Source organism: Mytilus trossulus, chromosome 1 (assembly GCF_036588685.1).
Source record: "Mytilus trossulus isolate FHL-02 chromosome 1, PNRI_Mtr1.1.1.hap1, whole genome shotgun sequence".
NCBI lineage: Eukaryota > Metazoa > Mollusca > Bivalvia > Mytilida > Mytilidae > Mytilus > Mytilus trossulus.
This window is the reverse complement of record NC_086373.1, coordinates 25,356,842-25,381,284: the sequence shown is the minus strand read 5'-3', so window position 1 is coordinate 25,381,284 and position 24,443 is coordinate 25,356,842. Positions and strand designations below refer to the sequence as shown.

Here is a 24,443-nt window from a genome sequence, read left to right as displayed (position 1 = left end):
CTCTGTTTTTGTGACTCATTAGATAGGTATTTCACTTGACCCATATATTTCATTTTTTAGTACTGTGATTTTCTTGTGTTATAAAGTCAACCTGTAGCTTTAATATATAAAAATGATAGAATCTGAAGCGAGACGATGTATGAAATATTCTTACTTTGTACGATATAAAGACAAAATACTCAACTCAAACGCACACTAACATAAAAAGGTGCAATCGATTTTCTCTTTTCGGTACAATTGTTACCCATTTATTGGAATATTTCTTCAGTCACATAATGGAAGGGCAGACACGAAAATTACTAAACTAATAAATTGATATGTTTTCCGTCCGTGGTAATTTTTTCCAAAAAATCGGAGGTTATGCATTTTCTTCATCCAACTTGAAAGATACCCATGTCGTCGACCTGATATCTTATTGTTCTACTAAACTATGTACTAGATAAATTGAATACCTATGCAAATGGTGTCTTTTAAATAAAACACCTCGTAATTGAGAAGAAAATTTCAATTTTGTTTGTTTTTATTCACTTTAAAAAAATTTGTCACTATAGTAAAACAATACAGTCAACATTTATCGCCTTTTCTAACAAAGAGCTTCGATTCTTTTGTTCTATTTCAACCTGGTTTCCGACTGCAACGGTGATAATTTTATATCCTATTTTTATAAACAACATACTTTAAAATGCATGATATTATTTTCGTTTGTAATAAGAATTCAAAAGAAACAAACACATTTCCAAACAAAATCATGATATCTATGTAAATATTTAGGAATTTCTTGAAGAAAATTTACATTCATTCACAAGTAAACAATATTTGAAATCGCATTCGATCATTACATAACAATTACATCATTATATATAAATGAACATCATGACATATTATTGTGCTTCAATTTCTGTTAATAATGGTGAAAATAAATGCTTTATTTTTTAGTTCAACTTAGATATAACCTCGTAATATTGAAACGCAAAATACTCACGTAGTTCTGTATTTATAAACAATATATGCATGACATAATTAACAGATTATTTCACATTATTGAACAAACGATAATATGATGTTGCATTGAAATACTTTGTTTATTAATCCCTATTATTATTATGTAAATATTAAGTAACATGCTGTGTTACCAGGAAATGTTAGCATGTCACCAAGAGGTATTAGATGAGCTTACAAGAATTAATGAATATCAAAACTTCTCAGAAACACCATTTCAAAAAAGTTGCAGACGTGTAGTGATTTTGGCATACACATAAAATGATCATGACAACAGAGATGTTGAAGTTTCATTATATGTTGTTTATGATGTTACTTGTCATACTGAAAAATTCACAGGTTAGTTTTTAATGATTTTAAATGTTTCATTTTTTAGTATTCTCTAAACTAGCCCCCTCACTGAAATATCAGGTTTATCTATTGTACGAAATCCACCGGTAAATCACTGAATACGGGAATTAGATGTCCTTTGCGAGACTACACCAAGCATTGCAAAACTACATTTACCCATATGGACCCTATATACTTACAGCAAAAATGAACATGAATTTTATCAGCAACAACATTTATAACTATAATTGGTTAATATCGTGGAATTATAATTGGTTAATATCGTGGAATTGAAAAAAACTTTAGTGTTCTACAAGCAACACGACTGGTGCCAAATGTGGAGCAGGATCTGCTTACCCTTTCGGAGCACCTGAGATCACCCCTAGTTTTTGGTGGGGTTCGTGTTGTTTATTTTTTATTTTTTTTATGTTGTGTCATGTGTACTATTGTTTGTCTGTTTGTCTTTTTCGTTTTTAGCCATTGCGTAGTCAGTTTATTTTCGATTTATGAGTTTGGCTGTCTCTTTGGTATCTTTCGTCCGTCTTTTATATGTACAATATAAGTTACATTTAACTGATATTGATAAAACCAATAACAACAATTGATGACGGTCAACTGGGACAAATCACACAGAACTACTGAAACATTTACGGTAGGCTTAATTATCAAATTTCAATATTGGACAGTAAGTTGACATTGTTTTGGTCCAATTTTAATGTGAAAAGTTACAGTTAAAGGTTTATTAATATACTGCATAAAGTTTCTGCTGAGTAAATAGAATCATATGCAAAACAGTGTGGCTGTGGCCATTGATTGACGTCCTAAATTATTCCATTGACTGGGACAGATTATGTGAACTTTTGTCTGTAACGACCACTGCTCATTTTGTACTTGTTAAAGACACTTGAACTGTTGGGTTACCAAAGGTTCTCAATACCTTAATAAAGTAAATCGAAAAATTAATCATGAATAACACGATGTTATATGATTTAGATCAATAATATTAATCAAGACATCAAGGTTATTCCTGATTAATTTTTCGGATTATTTCATTATTAAAGGCGTTAAGTTTGGTGACCCTACAGTTTAAATTCCATGATAAGTAAGTAGTGAGCATTGTCGTTACAGACAAACGTTCACATAATCTGTCCCAGTCATTGGATGAATTAAGGACGTCAATCAATGGCCACAGCCACTCTGTTTTGAATATGATTCTATTGAAAAACGCGTTAACATATAATTAATTATCTTTTTCTCGTGACAGGCTTTAACACCAGAGATAAAGTCGATGCATATAACATCGGATATTTACTTCAGGTTTGCAACAACTGTAGTTGAAGCTAAGATCCTTAACGTCAATAATGAAGCTTCGGAGGTCTTGTTTGACGTGACTTTACCAGACGCAGCATTCATAACGGCCTTTACAATGTAAGTCATAGTTTACTTTTGTTCCTTTGTTTCAAAGGGGCACTAGCTGTCTATTTCATATTCATCGATTTGACTCAAATTCTCATATTTTAATTATAACAATGTAAAACATTTTTCCAAATTATCAAAGGATAAAATAAACAATTTACAAGACATGGTCTCAATAAGAAGACGCTTCGTTTTGTGTGAATTTTAACCAAAACGCCAACTAATTAATTATCGAGTTGACCTTCTATGACCATATAAGCGATGTAAACATAAACATAGATAAAGCAACTCGTGCAATTGGATTTTGATAGGTCTGTTAAATTATCGCCGTTTTTACCTGTATAATAATGACTTTATGTGGATCGAATCAGTCAATCACATTGTTTACCTTTTTTTTGTTTTACTTTCAATCTTGACATTCTTTTCATTTAAATAACCGTAAACGGACAAAGCATGCGTTATTACATCTCTTTCTACGGGGCTAAAATGGAGTTCACATGAATACGAATTTAATGGGTCGAATCATTCACTTGCAAGTGAATAATTCATTACCAATGTTTATTAGCTTAATTTGACAAAATTGAACCATTTTAGCTGCTTAAAGCAAATTATTATTTCACTATTTCACTTTCATTTATGATTGAATAAAAAAATTCATACTTATCTCGTAGCTAGTGCCCCTTTAATCTTTTGTTTTTAAAAACTATTTGCTTTTGAATGCACAGGTTATTTAAGGCTGTACGGTGGTCTATAGTTAATTGTCACATTTGAAAAGTTGTCGCAATAACAATCATACCAAAGCTTCTTAAATTGATGTCATATTTAAAAATATTTTATATATATCTAAAGGGAAATTGGAGGCAGAAGGTATGCTGGAGATGTAAAGGAGAAAGAAAAGGCAAAGCAACAGTTTGAAGAAGCAAAGAGTCGTGGTGAAAGTGCTGGACACATCGCTGCTGCGTAAGTTGATTTTGATTTTATTGTCTTTCTTCGTTCAAATATATTTATTCGAGCAATACAGTAATCCGCATTCAGGGGACCATAGAGTTGGAATGGTATAAGAAGCCCGACTACTGTATCTATAGCCCACCAGCACTGAGGTTGTGAGGTCGAACCCCAAACGTGGTATATACTCTCCTTTCCAATCTTATTAAACAATGGTGGCTAGTTTTTCTGCCGAGTGTTGTAGGTTCTCTCCGATCACTACGGCTTCAAACACAAATAAAAGCTGAACGCAACCAAATAGCACAAATCGATGTAAACACCAATCAATCAATAAATCAATTATTCAATCAATCAAATGTGCTGTTGAAATGATATTGTCAAGTTTTAAATAAATGAAAACCCTCTCAAGACGATACAGTTTACATTAGGGAATGTCTATAGATGCTGTAGTTACAACAAAGCCACAACAAAAACACATGATTTGATCTATTTTGTTTGTTTTGTTTTCTGATGAAAGGAGGACAATTCGATCTGAGAAATTAACAGGTTTTCACATACATATAATAAACGTATATTTCTATGCTACCAAATGATTCAAAATTTTCATAGACTACACATGGTTGAAGTAAGGATATATAATTTATAAGAGCTTTTCGGCAAAAACAATAATCCTTAATATTGCTTGAATTATAATTCTTATGTATATTGTATAACATAAATGAACCAATTTTGTTCAGAGAAAAATTAAAGCGAGATAACAGTGAGACAAACAAGAGAAAAAACGTGAATGTATGAAGTAGAAAGAGGTGGAGAGAAGGAAATATTATTTCAACGTGAGCATATGTTCTTGGTCGAATGCAGCCTTTTTAAGTCAGTAGAATAGTGTTAAACTTATTGACATTTTATTTTATTATACCCGAATTCTTTGGAACAGCCGAGTGGTAAAAGAAGTGCAGTACTAGGAAAATAAAATGAAACAAAAGATTATTTATAAAAAATATAGCTGAGATTTTCATCATGATTTAAACTCTCATTGCAGTCCCAGAACTTCAAACAAGTTTAACATTCTTGTAAACATCCAGAAAAATGCATTGGTTGTGTTTAAACTGAAATATCAAGAATTGCTGACACGAACCCTTGGCTCATATCATCACGTGATTTATGTAGATCCTGGACAACCGATAGAAGATTTTGAAATAAAAGTATTAATAAGTGAATCCAGAGATATTGTAAATCTATCAGTGCCTCCATTAGAGGGCGACATTGAAATAGGTAAGTCAGTTTAATGCGATGGCTATTATTGGCAAAATTACCAATTACATATTGTGTGAAAACTATTATTAACAATCAAAGAATAAAGATCAACGTGCTTAACATACAGATCGCATTAAAACAAAACCAGATAAATCACATCGGCCCTCACCTTAAAAAACTGCAATCGAATGATAAAAAAAGCAACACAAAAATATGACATTATTACAAATTATTAATTTTATTGTCATTTCTGGATCAAATTGTATCACAGTGGTAAAATTATAAACTTTAAAGATGAAAAGTAAATAATTGATTTAATGGTTCAATAATTTCAAAATGAGTTATTGCCATTCATGAAAATTAAATTTCTATACAAAATAAGGCTCAGTTTTTATGTATTATTTATATTAACAATAACAACGTACTGAGTGGGCGTGTCGCCCTTAAAAATGATAATATTGAAAATAAAAGTTATACTTTTAATCAATCAGTAAAAACACCACATTTATTTATAAAGATATGTGTATCAAATTGCAATCAAACAAAGCTGTTACTATGTCTGAAGAGCAAAATTGAAGAATGACAAAACAAAGATTTCCAATCGCCAATTACAAACTTTTTTTTGAGAAAAGCGGTTTCAAGTCTGCTCTACGTATTAATGTTGACTCCTTTAACCAAACTTAAACACATGTTTTATCTTTAAAATCAATTCATTTGTTTAAAATAAACATCACAAAAATCATCGCTTTAGTACGGACGTCTTTCAAGTATGACAACGTACTGAGACTATTAGTGGATAAGTAGCCTTTTTGTACTTCTTTCTGGTGTAACACTGGTTCTTTTACTATTCTACGGCGGTAATTGTTCAACAAATATGATATTGTTGTAGATGCTACAAATTGCAAAATTTGCTTATTAAACGCATTTTATAAGTTCAAACTGATTCTAGAAAACTGAAAATGTTTTACAACTACCCCCATTATTTTAGAGGGTTTGATGGCATAACAAAGAGTAAGAAAGACAGCACGGGGTGCAATGCTTATTTTTTAACATCTCTTTTATCAGTTTATTTAGTCCATTCACAAATCTGTTCTTTGTCTTCTTTCTGAAGTCTAGTGTTTGTATTACCACGACTGACTTAAAAAAAACCGACCATCATCATTATAGATATTTGATCAGTAAAAATCTTTCTCGACGATTAAAATAGTGTAGTTGGTGTATATTTACATATGCGACGAAGAAAATTTTAATTGGTCTCAAAGAAAAAACATTCACATACGCATTTTTGTTAATCCTTCAGTTAAAATAACAAAATATGTCAATATTGATTTGAAATCCAAAGAGCCTTGGTATGAAACAAATTACCAGAGACTGTAGGAAAAAATATTACTAGAGCGATACTTTTTTCTTTCTGTTTTTACAGTTATGGACATTTTTGCCATTTGAACTGCAATATATAATTTCACCTGAATCATAAGTGTTTTTTTGTTAATGACGGAGGGACATAAGAAAAAAAAGTAATACATTAATAAAATACATGCGTGATTTATTGCGCTTTATAACTTTTTTCTGTATGTAGCATAAATCATTCTATTTAAACACCTTTTTCAATTCGCCAAATATTTATTTTGTTTTGTTTCAGATATAAGTAAATATGTAAATATAAAACAAATCTCTCCTTCGAGGTACGATATAAGATATGCACCAAGTCTTGATGAACAAAAGGCCATGTCAAAACAAGGTATATCAGGACAGTTCAAAGTAAAATATGACGTGTCCAGGGACAAAGATGCAGGTGATGTTCTGGTAAAGTCATTATATGCTATTGTCTAATAATTTCATAATCACATGATATATATAAATGAATAAATTGATTTTGTTTTTATCTAGATTGTGTTTATATTTTCAGGTTCAATGAATTATCAATTCATAGACAAAAACGCTTGCTAGAAAGAAATAAACCTAGCGAGATCATTTGATATAAACATAACTCGTCGATTCCTGCGGTGCTTTAGTCTTTTGCAGGTTTGTCTATGACTTGTGTTCCCATTCAATCGTATTGCCTTATAATGATGTAACATCCTTTATGATATGAATTGCAATAAAAGTGAAACTGTTGAACGAAGGTAACATGATATATGATGAATATAGTATGACTTTTCTAACAAATGGTTTATTTCATTTTGATTTTTTTTTACTAAGACCTTAAATTTATCATATATATATTAATATGAAAAGAGTTGGTAGATTCAAATGCGACATGGTCTTATTTATATAAATTATCAGTACATTATGAAAATAAAATATTTCTTAAATAATTTGCTTTTAAATTCGAGCGTCAAAGATAAGATTTTGTAGAAAAAAATGCGCTTGTGAAGCAGTTTCATTCCTTGAATCTATGAGTTCAACCCCCTTGATACCACTAGTCCCTTCCACCGATGGTATCTCTTTCCCAGTGGTCAGCACTTGTGTTGACATATACCATATTAAATAATATGGTCATGTGTTTTAACATAACTTTAGTGATTGCCGCACATGGCAGTAAAAAAAAACCAGACTTTAACATCACAGGAAATTGGAGATATTTATTGGCGTTGAAGGCTTTAGAAATAAAATATTTGTTCAGTATATGTATTAATAAAAAAAAATGGTGTGAAGTTTGAGCCCACTTAACCAAAGCATTCTTGTTACATTTGTAAAATCGCTTATGGTGTTGTTTTTTTGCAGAGTTTATATATGTCGTGTACATTTTAATATTTGTACAGGTTATTACCTGTACAAAAACTTTGTAAGGGTAATTACTTGTATGATGCCATTATACAAGGTATTACCTGTACAACTATAATTGTACGAGTAATTACCTGTACAGTTTTTGTTGAGAAAAAGATAATAACTTGTACAACTTGCTATCTTTTAGTTTTACTTGTTTCTTCCTTTCATCTGCTTTTTAATTAACTTCGGCAAATATGACTCTTTCAGCATAATGGGCTAAACAACTAGTAGGTGCCACTAAAAATATGGACTACTAGTGCAAAGTGACAAAGTCATTGGAAGAAATAAAGAAAATGATACTCTTCTTCCAATTATTATTATTTATTATTTTTTATCAATGGAGGGAAATATTCAATTGTTCTCTGACAGTTGGGTGTTAATCATAATTATTTATTCACTTGTTTTCTTTATGGTATCATACCATTCTTAACATTTCAGACCAGCGTCAGTTCTTCTCGTATGTCACAGGCACAAGTCTCAGATTGTTTCCCTCTATACCTTTATATAGTGTTATATTATTAGGTATCTAGGAGAAACAAAATTCTGAGACAGAAGCCTGTGTCGTGTGTTCATAAAATCATTATACTCTTTATGTCAGCATTCTATAAGTTTACAGACACGTGACTTTGAGGTAGAAGTGATCCATCATACATGAATTAAAGTTCTAGCCAAAGAAGAAATTCCTTTCATTTAACACTATGCAGGATATGTAAGACTCCAAAAAGTATAAACGATGTCAGTGAGTTGGTAAGCCACTTCAGCTGCTCTCTTTGCCTTTTATCGTCTCATTCCAGTGAATTTGGTACAGTGATTCTGATAGTACACGATTGATAATCAACATGATCTACTTGGCAGTAAAATCTTTGACTACAAGCATCAATAACTATACAATAGGGAACATATGAACTAAGTTCAAGTTGATTGGACTTCAATTTCATCAAAAACTACCTTGACCAAAAACTTTAACCTGAAACTCCGACTTTCATTTTTTATGTTTACTGGACTGTGAAATTGGGGTCAAAAGTCTGATTTGTCTTTAAAATCAGAAAGATCATATAATAAGCAACAAGTGTACTAAGTTTCAAGTTGATTGGACTTAAGCTTCATCAAAATCTACCCTGACCTAAAACTTTAACCTGAAACTCCCATTTTCATTTTTTAGGTTCATTGGACCGTGAAATGAGGGTCAAAAGTCTTATTTGGCTTTAAAATTAGAAAGATCATATCATAAGCCAGAAGAGAATTAAGTTTCAAGTTGATTGGACTTCAGCTTTATCATAAGTAATAACCTGTACAAAATAATAAAATGTACACGACATACATACTGATACTTAATTTGATGCGAGCAGCATTCATTCCAGCAGAAACCCTTTCAAAAGTATTGAAGGCCAATAATTAAAAAAACCGAAATGAAACCAATAGTACAGTATGTAAACCCGTCATCAGAATATATATCATATAAAGTCCAGGTTTTACTTGATAATTGTATTTTATATGCACATGTTTACTTTTTTATTTTTTAACTAATTGCAAACTACATATTTTCAGATTGTCAATGGATATTTCGTTCATTTATTTGCTCCTACGGATATAGAACCACTCCCAAAGGATGTAATGTTTGTCCTAGACAGAAGTGGATCTATGTCGGGACGTAAGATAGAGCAACTGAAAAATGCAATGGCCGTAATCCTAAAAGATATGAAACCAGAAGATAGACTAAACATTTTGTTCTTCGACGACAAATTTGATTGGTTAGCAGACAATACAATGTTGGAAGGAACAATGGTAAACTTTGATAAAGCTAGGAGATTTGTGAAGGCAATCACAGCAAGAGGAGGTAAGCTACGAAAAACTATTCATTCAGAAAAAGACAAGAACAAATTAGCACCTGATTTTGTTTTATTTCAGATGAACATTGTAACACAGTTGTTCTTTTAATCTTCATGTCAATCAACCTAAATGTTACTCAAATTTTAATCATATTTCATAACATGTCTGATTCTTTCCATGCAATGAGTTTTGCTTTGTTTCAATGAAGAATGCCGGTAAATTCATGAGTTGTCACTCTTTAAACAACCAAGTTTTCTGCATTACTTAAAATAGGTTAAACAGTTAGATGTTAGAAGCAAACTAATCGTGATTTCACAAACTAAATACTGCATGATAATCAAACATTCAATATTCTGCAGTCTAGATTGAGGGTCAAACATTTTGAAAAATTGATATTTTTTGGCTTTAACTTTGACGACAAAAATGTACAGAGCATTTACCAAAAATAAAGTTGACTGCATAACTTTCAAAACATTTGTGGTCCCATTGTGGAAAAACTTAGTGATAACTTTCATTTATAAATCTATTATTCCTTTATTTAACATTATTTTTCCAACAGTTACCCTTTCAAAATAATGAAATATCCTTTTTTTTAAACTGATTTTGTTTTCGTTTATTTTTACCGTTTAGAAATTGAATGTGACATAAATAAAGTTAGCCAAATTAAAGTAAAAAAGAAAATAATTTCTTGAAAGTCTTACTATCTAAATTTCATAGTATCACATCGAAAGGTTTACTGAAGATTTTAACCAGATAACAAATTATTGCTTTTTTGTATATGATTTTATGTTTTTTTTAAACTACAGTATACATTGCAAACATAAGATGGATGTTGCTAATAAACACGAAAGCCAAAACTATGTAGTCAGTAAAACCAAAAACTGCTACTGACATTGACATATTCATTTATGATTAGTACATACTTCAATAGAAGGTTTAACACAAAATCAAGTTTCATTTGTAATTATTACAAACAAGTTCTTTAGCAAATACAGGCAACCTTAGTTTACCACTGTTCGAAACGTTTTCTAGAAATATGCAGGTAACAACACTCTTGTTATGCAGGTGAACATCGCCCGACATTTACACAGTATCTTGATAATGATTCTTTCAAAAACGTATTTATTGGAGAAGTGTTAATGGTTTGTCATACAACTCTGATATGAGAAAAAGTAATTCTGCATATAAATTGTTACTACTTTAACGTATACTTTTAGGCACAGACATCAACCAAGCCGTAACAGATGGAATAAAGCTGTTGACCAGTTTCCTCACTACTAAAACATCTTCCATCGTAATGTTTTTGACTGATGGAGCTCCAACCTCTGGAGAAACAAACATTAACTCAATCTTGAGGAACGTTGGAACAAAAAATGAAGCAAAATTTCCTATATTCAGTTTAGGTTTTGGAAATAATGTTAATCTCAATTTTCTTAAAAAGATGTCTACACAAAACAATGGATTTGCGCGAAAAATTTACGAAGATTCGGATGCTGCTTTGCAGATTGAAGGATTATATTCGGAAATATCATCCGCTCTTTTAAAAAATGTTACGTTCGAATATTTGGGAGATATTGATTATGGTACAATTACAAAATTTTATTTTCCATTCTACTTTGGTGGTTCAGAATTGATAGTTGCTGGGCGATTGAAATCGAAAAATTCAAAAATTGAACCACGAGTTAGAGGTTGGAATGATGGTTACATAGATTTGATTTGGAGACCTAGACCTGTTCCAGATCTTGTTGCATTAACGACGGATGCTGACTTTTCAACAATAACAGAAAACATGTGGGCATATTTGACAATTAAACAATTAATAAGGGAATTAGAAGGTGATATAACAAGCACAGACAAGGATCGTATCAAAGCTAAGATTATAGATTTGGCATTAAAAGTAAGTCATTTGTTCTTCTTAATTAAATTGGAAGGTAAAAAAATTGTAATCCTCTTACAGCAGATGAGGTAATGCGTAAGTGAAATAGCAACCGAGCAAAGAAAAAAAAACAAAAAAAAAACAAACTGAAAAGACATATAGAGAGCAACACGAGTCATGTTACAACTTCAATTATTATCTCATAATTTATAATTTTGTAAATCGGAATATAAACAAGCATACATTCTTAGAAAAAGCTGTTTTTCATATTCATTTTGTTGTTTTGAAACGAGAAGCAATATCATTAAAGCAGAGAGTAAGATATATTTAAAAAAATGAAAATTTCGTTTATTAAAGCTTTTGTTCATAATTTAAAAGGAACTACTATTTATCTAGTATGATCAATTTGTTTAAAAGCCACTTTTAAGTTCAAATTAACATCATATCCATTAAGCTAGACATGTAGCTACTGATTTTAGTGTCGAACAATACAGCAACATTCGCTAATTTTGATTAACATGTTATGCTTTCAGTACCAGTTTGTAACACCCTTCACCTCTATGGTTGTCACAGCGCCAAATCTACGCCGGCCAACGCCACAACTAAGTCGAACAGGACTACAAGGAAATTCTGGTAAGCTTTCCATAATTAAATGAATTTAAAGGAAAAATGCAATTTCTTAAGCATAAAGCGGGAATTTTTTTTCAATCCGTACCTTTGTAAATAAACTTTTCAGGTAAGCTTTATTCAACAGTTATAACAAGCATATCATCTAAACTCATTGAAGAATATATATATATAAAAAACCTACTGAATTTGAAGCATTTTAGTAGAATTAAAAAGATGCACATTGAGTGACTATTTCAATTATTTTGATCATTCTTTTTTTTACAATTTTCCAAACTATATTCAGGACATTTAAAGTAGTTTTAATCAATTAACAACCACCGTACTGACGTTAAAGTATCAAAAATAAGTACCTTCTGAACGCAAGATTTTTTCGTGTACATTGAATGAATCATTAAGTGCATTTCCTGCATGAAAGAGTACTAAGTATTTTAATCATGCAACATTTTACAAAATGTGAAACTATAACAAGATTCACACAAGACTTTAATCTGAGTAATACAAAGTCTTAATTTCTTTACCTAAAAATACAAAGTAATGTAGTTGTTTAACAAAAGTCATGAAGTGATCAAACGAAAAGAAATCTGTGTTATAAACTAAAACCGAAGAAAACACATCAAATGTATGAGGAAAACAACATTGACCTGCAACAAAAACAAATACCAACATACTTAGAAACGGACTATTGAATAACAACTGTCTTATTTCGGTTTTGGCATAAGACATTTTAAGGAAATATGGTGGATTGAACATGATTTTATGACTAGCCAAACCTCAAGTCCATATGGCAATAGTAAAATACTGCTAAAATGACAATACTACGTCGCAGGATTACAGTACAAACAAACGTAGAAACACACAGAAAGATATATATATATATATATATATATGGATACATCTGTTGTAGGGTTGTCACTGACTCAGACGTACTTATGAATATAAATATTTTCTGTGACCGTATCTAACATGAATTTGTAGGATCCTTTACTATAGATAATTTAGCTGATCTGTAACAATAACATCTTCATGCCTTATATATCATGTACTGTAGAACGCCGCTAGATTAAAACTGACGTGGAAAGGTAACATATGGCCACCGAAAGCTCTTTTTTTTAGAGAGTCCAGGTGGTCGTGTGGTCTAGCGGGACGGCTGCAGTGCAGGCGATTTGGTGTCACGATATCACAGTAGCATGGGTTCGAATCCCGGCGAGGGAAGAACCAAAAATTTGCGAAAGCAAATTTACAGATCTAACATTGTTGGCTTGATGTTTAGACGAGTTGTATATATATATATATATAGATAACATAATAGTATATTACAACATGTCAACCACAAATTAACAACGAACTTGTCCCCTGAATTATCGACAGTAAACCAGGACACCATAAACGAAGTATAAATGAAGGCAACAGTAGTATACCGCTGTTCAAAACTCATAAATCCATGGACAAAAAACAAAATCGGGGCAACAAACCAAAACTGAGGGAAACGCATTAAATATAAGAGGAGAACAACGACACAACACCGAAACGCAACAGCACACAGAAACGGACCAAGCAACAGACAATACACCACGAGAATAACAAATATAACATCAAAACCAAATACATGAATATGGGATAGACAAGTACCGTGCCACGTCTTATCTTATCTCAAAAATAAGAGAAAACAGAAACGAACAATATTATAACAATGGCCATCTTCCTGACTTGGTACAGGACACTTTTAAAGGGGAATAAAAGTGGTGGGTTGAACCTGGTTTTAAGGCATGCCAAACCTCGCACTTTAATGGCACAGTTAAATATAACATTGAAATGAAAACAAAAAATTACAGGACTACAATACAAATAAAAAGCAGAACATATTAGACAAAGAAAAGCATGATTAATAGATAACAATAAGCATCAGGTTTAAAATTCAATACGCCAAAAACGCGTCTAGTCCACACGAGACTCACCAGTGACGAAAAAATACAAAATTGTACAGCACTGAAGATCAAAAGTTGAAAAGGTTTTGCCAAATACGGCATTGTTTGTTTGCCCAGGATAAGAACATTCATATTATATAAAACAGTTCACACTATTGCAAACAGTAAATTTTAACAAATGAATATGAAAGAGATATACATAATGAAACTAATAAACGGCGCGTTACACGAATGTTCCACCTCACAAAAAGTGACGCATTTGTGTGACGTTTATATTAATACACGTATTTTTTTTAAAAGAAACTAGATTTCTCCATATAAACTGTACACCTTACAGCAAAAATGTTTTCATTTACTTGTGTATATTATTAATTGGCAGCTTTGTGTACAAAGTGATATATTTAAAAAAAAAAATGTATAATATCTCTCAGTGGTATACTAATGTTGCCTTTATTTATATGCAATTCCTATTTGATAGGTTTTGCCTTTACTTTGTATCATCGATCAAAATTCAATGTATTTTTACTTGTGTTAATATATCTCTTGTATGAGTTAAGTCATTTCAATTGGTATTTTATAGTGATTCCGTCTATGTTGTGATGTAACACTATTGTTTCAGATACGGGCGAAGGTCGGTACCTATCAAAACGTTTATACCGCATTTGTCAGGAATCTGATGTTCAGTAGTTTTTGAACTACATTGTTGATATAGTTCATACATGATTATCTTTTCTCGGGTTTACCGTTTGAATGATTTTACACTAGTCATTTTTGGGGCCTTTTAGAGCTTGCTGTTCGGTGGGAGCAAAGAGTCTGGGATGAAGACTGTACTGTGATCTATAATGGTTTACTTTTACAAATTGTGACTTGGATGAAGGGTTGTCTCATTAGCACTCATACCACACTTCTATATCTTATTATTCCAATGTAATAAAATACCACTAAATTCTTTGTATGAACTTCACACGTGTATAACAGCATTTGTTAATTATGATAGTGTATAAGATGACCAAAAAGATGAGTTTCTTCTTTAACGTCATCATTATGTTCAAAAGATGTCTACTTATTAGTATTACTCTGTAATTTTAGCAGGAAATCAAATACAAATAAAAAGCAAGCAATGGTCATGGAGACAATCAATTGTAAACATTATAAATTTGGTTCATCCGTACCACTATTCTCGTACACATTCGTCAGGAAAGCTCAAGTTCCTGAAAGATTGAAATCAAATGATATGATAGGCGCTTTGTGACAAGAACTTTAAAGAATAGCCACATCCATCGAAAGTGTAACTTGAAAACAAAGTTTTTTTATATGCCCCCACCGTAGTGGAGGGGGCATTAAGTTTAACCCTTGTCCGTCTGTACGTACGTTGAAAAGTTGGTTACCGTTCTCTAACTTTAGTTTACCTGAACCAAATGTTATGAAACTTATACACAATGCTTATTACAATGAAATACAGATCAAGTTTGAACTTTGGTGGCGTCACATTTATCGTTTTAGAGCTATCTTCCTTTTTCAAATGCAAAAATTGCTAATTTTTCATTTCTGTTCTTTAACTTAAGTTTGTCGCCAGCAAATGTTGTGAAACTTATAGAATTAAAAATGGAAATGTGCCAAAGAGACATCAACCCGACAATAAAGCAGATCACAGAAGAAGTTCACCAACTGAATGCTTACTACTACAATATACAGATCAATTTGGAGTTTTTTGGACCGTCACTTTTACTGATCTAGATTTATGCCCTTTTCAAATGGAAAAATAGCCGAACATTTTCAAAAATATTAATCAAGTAATTTTTTTTTAAATTGAAGTTATCTTCTTTTGTCAATGATTATAATTGAGTCAACAACAATCGTTGATCTTCTTTGAAAATTGGAGTTATTTTTCTTTGTCAGGAATAGTTGTTGAATCAACTAAAACAAATGCTTTATACAACATGTACAATGCAATATTCAATTTTACTTCCAACTGATAAATTAAAGCAATTTTTAATACTCTGTAACACTTGGTTTACCATTCTCGGGTTATGCCCCTTAACAAATGCAAAAATTACTAAATTTGTTAGAATGTCTTAGTTTAACTTAAGTTTGTCTCGACTAAATTTACTGAAATGTAAATATAATGATTATTACCACTAAATTAGTTTAAGTTCAAATTTTGCAGCTTCACTTTTACAGTTCGTGAGTTATGTCTCTTCATAACGTGTTATGCTATGGGAGGCATCATCTGTGTCCCTTTGGACACATTCCTCATTTATGTTTAAATTATTTCTGATTCTATCAACAAAAGAATTTAAGGTAGATTCATGGTATACCGCCATCTTGGATTGTACAATCACAGTACAAAATCGGTCTAATTATTTGCCTAAATTTGCAAATTTGGAGACAGATTTGCAATTCAATGGTTAGACTGTTTTTCCATTTAAAGAAAAATTGTTAATTAATCATATTATACCAAATATTTTAACAAATATAATTTTTTGTTTGTTTCACAATCATTTCTTTTCAAATGTGCCATTTAAGGGGAGATAACTCTTTTAGTACAAAATTTATACTGGGCTAAAAGGGACATTTTTAATTTTTTACTTGAAGCAAGAAAACAAGTTCGGTGACACCATGTTTTCTTTTTATTTTTTTTAAAACATATCATGAGACTTTTCTTTTTTTTATTTTAAAATTCTATCTCATAGAAATTTTTTATGCACACTAATGTGTATTTTCATGAACAAACTCACCAATTTTTTGCAATTTTCAATGATTCATAGCTTGAAAAATAGCACGGTGACCCATACTTTTTAATAATTTTTTGAAAAGAGCATAGTAAAATCTTCATTTTGGCAAATTATAAAAAAATTCTGTCTCAAAAAATATATACTTTAAACCTTAAACAACCAAACTATGGAAAATGAACACACAAAACATAACTGATTATTTCAGGTTTTGGTAGACTTGGCAGCATGGCACAGTTAATGCGCGGACCAGGAGGTCCAAGAGGCCCAGGAGGTCCAATGATGGCTCCTGCAATGTTCGTTCCTACATTTCCGCAAACTACCGCATTATCTACTACTACCACATCGGCTACATTTCTTTGTATCTTTAAAGGTAAAAAATTGAATGTGTATGATAACCATCAGTAAAGTCAATTTTATTAAGGATATTTTCTTTTTTAATGTTAAACTAACCCGTCTATCAATATCTACCAGTCATATAAAACATGAACATTTGGCTTTACATTTAGCTATACACGCGAATTAATGAATGTGTTTGCAGATAGATGTTTTTGTGTTCTGTTAAATTTTTCCTTTTAAAATTGTTACACGATGATGACTGCTGTACCCATATTTTGACTACTTTATTTATTATCTCTGTTTAGTTCACGCATCATTATAAATATTACGGAATATGATGCGACTGTCATCAAAGTGAGAGGGTAAACGCTATAAAACCAGGTATAATCCACCATTTTCTACAGTTGAAAATGCCTGTTCCAAGTCAAGAATATGACAGTACTTGCCAATTCTTTTTTAATGTGTTTTGTTATTTGATTTTGCCATGTGATTATGGACCCATTTGATGTCCCTCTAAGTTCAGTATTTTTATGATTTTACTTTTTTTGTAAGCTTGAGTTTATAACATTTTTTAATTTGATGATAAAAGGAAGCAAAAAACAAACAAAACAACAACAGCCTAGCAATAATTGAATAAATAAATGCATGACCAAAAACAGATTGTTTATACCTCAATCTAAAGCCTTGGTATGAACAATTTAAAATAACATCATGAAAAAGTTCATTTGTTAAACGTATAGTCATCGTTTTTTTTATATATATGTTAGATCGTTCGTTTTTCCGTTTGAATAGTTTCACACTAGTCATGTCGGTGCACTTTAAAGCTTGCTGATCAGTTTGAGCCAAGATTCCGTGTTGAAAACCGTACGTAGAATGATTTACTTTTACAAATTGTGACTTGGATGGAAAATATTCTCATTGGTACTCATACAACATCATCTTATATCTATAAATTGAACCCTGTTATTGTATATGAATTAGATTTGTTTCTATGTAAGTTTTAACTTAATTTAGAAGCTTGTAACTTGTATGTTGTTCCAAAAAAGTAAAATAATAAAATACGGAACGCCGGGGAAAATTTAAATGGATAGTCAATATGAAAATGGCAACATCAAAAACTAAAATACATCAAACAAATGGATAACAACTGTGATATTCTTGACCTTGTACAGTTATTACCCTATGTAGAAAATGGTGGATTAAACCTAGTTTTATATATATATCTACCTCAACCTCTCTATTGTATGACACTTAGTTAAAATTCCTGCATAATGACAACGATGTGTTAACAAACAAAAAAGGGACATAAAACTTTACGATAAAAGTAATGATTTTACCTTCCGATGAGCGAACTTTCCATTTCTATGTAGCAATATTCCAGCACCGCCCACATACGAAGTATATATATCCCGAATGATACGATGTTTCCGGCATGTATTTCCTATAATGATTTTCTTGACAAAGATTGTTCTGCTCACAAGGAAGCTAAAACCTAGAATTCAAAGTTGTAAAGTTGAAATCTTCCCTTCGTAAATTTTACGGACGCCATCACGAGATGGATGACCGTAACAGTTATAAAATATCCGTTTCACAGATGCTATCGGATATGTTCCTTGTGTCTTAACTACAATACCGTTTCCTTTTCACGAAAATGTGACCTACCGAATTAGGCTATATACTGGGTGTGTAAAGACATGCCCGACATGACGGGTGTCACATGTGTAGCTGGATCTGCTTATTTACCCTGAACACAGAAGATCACTCTCAGTTTTTGGTTGGGTTCGTGTTGCTTAGTCTTTAGTTTTCTAATTTGTATCTTGTGTTCTCTTTTTTGTCTGTTTGTCTTTTTATATTTAGCCATGGCGTAGTCAGTTTTTTTTTTTATCTATGAGTTTTATTGTCCATCTGGTATATTTCGCTCCTCTAAATTCATAACATTTTTAAAGATCGATTCATTTCCTATTGTTAAACACTTTTCAGTCTTTTTTTTTTAACTAAAACCATAACTGAAATATAATTGAAATAGATGTGGATAACAAATATCATTTTTGATGTCTCACTGTGAATGTTAATTTGTTTTTCTTCCACTTATTGTACTGGAAGTATTTGTGGTTAATAAGAGTTAGGTCATATATTCTTTTATTTTCAGAACGGGCATCACCTGATATTTTCATATACATGAAAGGATCGAAACGGCCTTTGTGCATGGACATGAATTTCATTGGTGGCAAGTACGTGTTGCTAGAAGACAAAGGTAATTATTTTTATATATCATATGAAGGTGTTTTTTTTAATATCATATGACATATGATCATCCAATGTATTTGTTGTTGTTCATGATGTTCATTCTTCAACGTTCCTATGTATGTTGTGTTTACAGTTGTTTTTATTTTGTCGTTATTTGGAATGTGTCACTGTGTTGTCAGTTTGTTTCTACTAACGAGTCTGAGTATATCTTTTGTACCGCTGACTGTAGCAACTACTTATTAGGATGACTTGTTCTATCGCAAAAACTACATAATTATGTCTTAATTTATCATTTTAACTTGAATTAAATAACACAATTAGGGAATAAATTATTATCAAAGGTACCAGGATTATAAATTATTACGCCAGACACGCGTTTTGTCAACCTAAGACTGATCAGTGACGCTCAGATCAAATAGTTTAAAGTTGAAAAACTTGATGACCCGAAATTCCAAAAAAATACCTTTTCCTCTTATTCCAACTTTCCTAGGAAATTTTTTATTGTCACAGTGTACCTTTATTTTGGCTCACCTGGCCCAAACCTGGCGTTTCTCATCACTTTGCGTCCGTCGTTCGTCGTCCGTCGTCGTCCGTCGTTGTTACATTTTACTAAAATATTTTCCTCTGAAACTACGGGGCCAAATTAAATCAAACTTAGCCACAATCATCATCTAGTTTAACAAATGTATCCGATGACCCGACAAACATACGAAATGACCTACATGGCTTAAATTAGAACATAGGAGTAATATTCAGATTTTGGCTTATATCTCTGAAACAAAATCATTTAGAGCAAATCTGACTCATTAACAATTAATTATCAGGTCAAGTTCTACCAGTCGTGAAATTTTCAGATTAATCGGACAACCCGTTGTTGGGTTGCTGCCCCTGAATTGGCAAATTTTAGGAAATTTTGACGTTTTTGGTTTTTATCTTGAATATTAATATAAGAGAAACTGTAAACAGCAATAATGTTCAGTAAAGTTATATCTACACAAAAGTCAGTTTACCCTTTTAGAAGTCAATGCCCTTTAAAGTAAATTTTTAACAATTTTCATATTCTTCCCTTCTGAAACAACTTAGACAAATTTAACCAAACTGGTCCACAATCATCATTAGGATATCTGGTTTCAAAAATGAGTTCAATGACCCTGCCTAAGAATCAAATGACCAACATGGCTAAAAATAGTACATGGGTTAAAATGCAGTTTTAGGCTCATATTTCTGATACCAAAGTATTTAGAGATAACTCAGACGGGGATACAATGTTCATTAGGGCAGGATCTATCTGCCTTTGATATTTTCAGACTGATCAGGCAACCCGTTGTTGGGTTCCTGTCCCTGAATTGGTAATGTTTTGAACATTTTAGAGCATTTGGTTATTATCTTGAATATTATTATAGATAGAAGTAAACTCTAAACAGCAATAATGTACAGCAAAGTCAAATTTATCAATTGAACGCTTAAGGAGTTATTGCCCTGTATAGTCAATTTTATACAGTTTTCATCAATTTTGTAAATTTTTGTAAACTTTTACAAACCATTCCCCACTGTTACTACAGGGTAAAATTCATTATAAATAGAGACAATTGTAATATATCTGAAATACAAGCATATTGACCAAATTATGTTTTGCTCTTTTGATGTCCTTATAAATTCCCTAGCTATCAACATAAAAAAATACTAGTTTTATGAAAAATTATTATTTGAAACTGAGGAGTGAACTCCCTTATAGAGGTTTTCACTTATATCCTCATCGATGATGATGATATTTTCATTAAAGCCTGAATATTTTGCATACTTTATCAAAAAGCAGTTCAGTTTTCTGAAATATTTTAAATGGCACCACCCTTTGCCTATAATTAGATATAGGAAGATGTGGTGTGAGTGCCAATGAGACAACTCTCCATCCAAATAACAATTTAAAAAGTAAACCATTATAGGTTAAAGTACGGCCTTCAACACGGAGCCTTGGCTCACACCGAACAACAAGCTATAAAGGGTCCCAAAATTACTAGTGTAAAACCATTCAAACGGGAAAAACAACGGTCTAATCTATATAAACAAAACGAGAAACGAGAAACACGTATATATTACATAAACAAACGACAACTACTGTACATCAGATTCCTGACTTAGGACAGGTGCAAACATTTGCAGCGAGATTAAACGTTTTAATGGATCCAAACATTCTTCTTTTTTCTGAAACAATAGCATAACATCTCAACATAGAAAAACACACGATAAAATATCAATTGGCAGACTTAACTCAATCAAAAAACGTATGATTACACAATGAACGAATAAATTTGATCTGCGATATCTGAATACAAATGCACAGTTAATTAAATATTAGAGATAAACATCTTTTGCCAAAATAGTCTTCATGTACACATGATATACTATATACTTTCTTTTTCAACCAAAATGTCAAGGGGTCAGAGGTGCCAAATATAGAATCACAAAAAAAAGATAAATAAGATGACAAATTTTCTAGGAACATAGACTTAAAAAAAATTATCGCTGTATTTAAGACCCGGCCTTCAGCTGTTTTCAGTCCTTTAGTCGGGGTTTTGTCTCTTTGATATACTCTATAATTTCTATTTTCATTTTTATTAAATACAATCTATTCCGTTTTCACGCTTACATATTTATAATATATGAAACCGATATACAATATTTTACCTTTATATTTAAAAAAAAAACACGTTATAATTGAATATTTAAACAGAACTGTTTAAAAGATTTACAGGCTATTTTTAATAATAATTAAATAAGATGGCAGAAATCATCACAGCTGTCAATCAGTATCACAAACCAGACCAACCGTCACCCGACTGCTGAAACGAAATAAGCCGTCAAAGAAAAACAAACAGTGGACGATACGTTAATATTGATTCACTTATATGGTCTTTGCATCGGAACTAAACACATTTATTAAAAAAACAGTTGTTGGCATGACACGGGTTGTTCCTCTCATGTATGTTATGATGGTATGATACTAAACCCACAACGGGAAGGATTGTACCTGATATTCATATGTTGAAATTATAATCTTTCAATCAGTTTAATTGAAGTCTGGAGCTGTCGTGTCAGTTAACTGCTAGTAGTCTGTTGTTATTTATGTATAATTGTCATTTTGTTTATTTTCTTTGGTTACATCTTCTGACATCAGACTCGGACTTCTCTTGAATTGACTTTTAAATGTACATATTGTTATGCGTTTACTTTTCTTAATTGGCTAGAGGTATAGAGGTAGGGTTGAGATCTCATAAACATGTTTAACCTCGCCGCATTTTTGCGCCTGGCCCAAGTCAGTAGAGGCTGGTCTTTGTTAGTCTTGTATCATTTTGATTTAAGTTTCTTGTGTACAATTTGGAAATTAGTATGGCGTTCATTATCATTGAACTAGTATACAATATTTGTTGAGGGGCCAGCTGAAGGACGCCTCCAGGTGCGGGAATTTCTCGTTACATTGAAGACCTGTTGGTGACCTACTGCTGTTGTTTTTTCTATGGTCGGGTTGTTATCTCTTTGATACATTCCCCATTTCCATTCTCAATTTTATGATTTAAATAACGTACAGGGATAGCAATGATGAGGTTATTGCATGACTGTCTAGGTCATACATGTAATTACTTATAACATCATGCAGAAAAGCACAACATATGCGTCTGTCTTCAGTGAAAGCTTATGAAATTATATCGTGCAATTCTTCCGATCATATAAATGATATGGTTAAATATTAGACCAAGGATTAGAAACATCCATACACATCATATCTCTGTTCGGTTTTATTAACATTTGTTCATTCTTATTTTTTTTTAATACAGACAAATCGCTAACCGTAATCTTTAATGTGTGTACAACGTCAGGAAACAGTAAAAATATGATCGGATATATCGAAGAAGTTATAATTAAAAACGGTAAAAACGAAGTAAAATTAGATAGCGAAGGAACAGAGACAGATAAATGGTCATCCATTGGATACAGATATACAAACACATTCAGCAGATATAACATTACATTCAATATTCTACCATCAAGAGATGGGAAGAGTCTACAGATTGATGTCAAAGTAGGGCAAAGCAAAGTCGTTGGTGCTAAAGGACTATTAGGTAGTATGGTTACGTTTATTATTTACTTTGTTTATTGTATACCAAATAATTTGATCACTGTAATTGCAAGATACATAAATGTATCTATTTAGAAACATAGATAGGAACTATTTGGATGAATTAATATTATTCTAATAGTCGCTTTCAGTTTTTGAGAAAATCAAGTTTAATAATCTTATTGCTACAGTGCGAGGTTGATTGACATTTTATAAATCATACGTTGTATTTCTAAAAGAATCTTAGCTCATGTACTACAATAAAATTGTTTTGGAGTATAACACAAATATGATATATGTGTCCAATTTAGAATTTTCGATATTCCTTGTGGTATATGTAATCGCAATTTTTCTGCGTGATAATTTTTAAATAGCAAGCTAATTTAGTGAGAATTAAACTATCGGTAGAGTAAAATGAAAGAGTATGATGTCATAATCAAATGTTCTTGTCTAACATATTCCGACGTAACCAAAGATATTTGTCAAAGCCAAACGAAAAGAGATTTTTCAGTTACAGATTTTGTCTAGACTGTTTTCTTTATTAGATAACTTTTGGTTGAAGTAAGTCATGTTTAACATTGGTACAGTTACATGTTTTATATAATTTACTACAGGGACATGTTTTTGAATTGAAATAGAAAGAGTGAATTCCAGAATTGAGAAAAGTAATCCAAATTTGGGTGGTGTGTGTCCTAGCAGACATTTATGTTTTTTTTTTAATTGGATAATTTATGTTTGCAGTAACTCATGTTTTACTTTTGTACAGAAAACATATTTTATTTATTTTACTACAGGGACATATGTACCCATATTTGAATGAATTAAATCAACACATCCATGTTACCTATTTTTCTTAAATGATTAATACAAAAATATGAATACCAATACATAATTTATTTAATTTTACAAGGAGCAAATTCTTAAAACTTTTATTTTATGTAAATACACGTTGCAACATCAGATCTAGAATGGAAATTATAAAGTATATTCATGATGTTTCATTTCTGTCAATGTAATTCACTTCATCAGGCTCA

At 31.5% G+C, this 24,443-nt stretch overlaps 1 protein-coding gene across 1 annotated transcript; it reads left to right on the top strand.

The window, feature by feature from the left end:
• The first annotated feature begins 1,286 nt into the window (after positions 1 to 1,286).
• Positions 1,287 to 24,229, top strand: LOC134706805 (inter-alpha-trypsin inhibitor heavy chain H3-like). Its single transcript, XM_063566137.1, has 12 exons — positions 1,287 to 1,338; positions 2,594 to 2,757; positions 3,595 to 3,705; positions 4,730 to 4,962; positions 6,587 to 6,750; positions 9,265 to 9,553; positions 10,764 to 11,443; positions 11,956 to 12,055; positions 16,918 to 17,082; positions 19,198 to 19,302; positions 23,129 to 23,413; positions 24,204 to 24,229. The coding sequence occupies exons 1-12, from the start codon at positions 1,297 to 1,299 to the stop codon at positions 24,227 to 24,229; spliced, it is 2,364 nt and encodes a 787-aa protein (XP_063422207.1). The 5' UTR covers positions 1,287 to 1,296.
• Positions 24,230 to 24,443: the final 214 nt, after the last annotated feature.

Coding starts and splice junctions, on each gene's coding strand:
- LOC134706805 (XM_063566137.1), top strand. CDS start 1,297: ATGTTGTTTATGATGTTACTTGTCATACTGAAAAATTCACAG. Junction 4,963..6,586: donor AGAGGGCGACATTGAAATAG/GTAAGTCAGTTT, acceptor GTTTTGTTTCAG/ATATAAGTAAATATGTAAAT. Junction 6,751..9,264: donor AAGATGCAGGTGATGTTCTG/GTAAAGTCATTA, acceptor ACATATTTTCAG/ATTGTCAATGGATATTTCGT.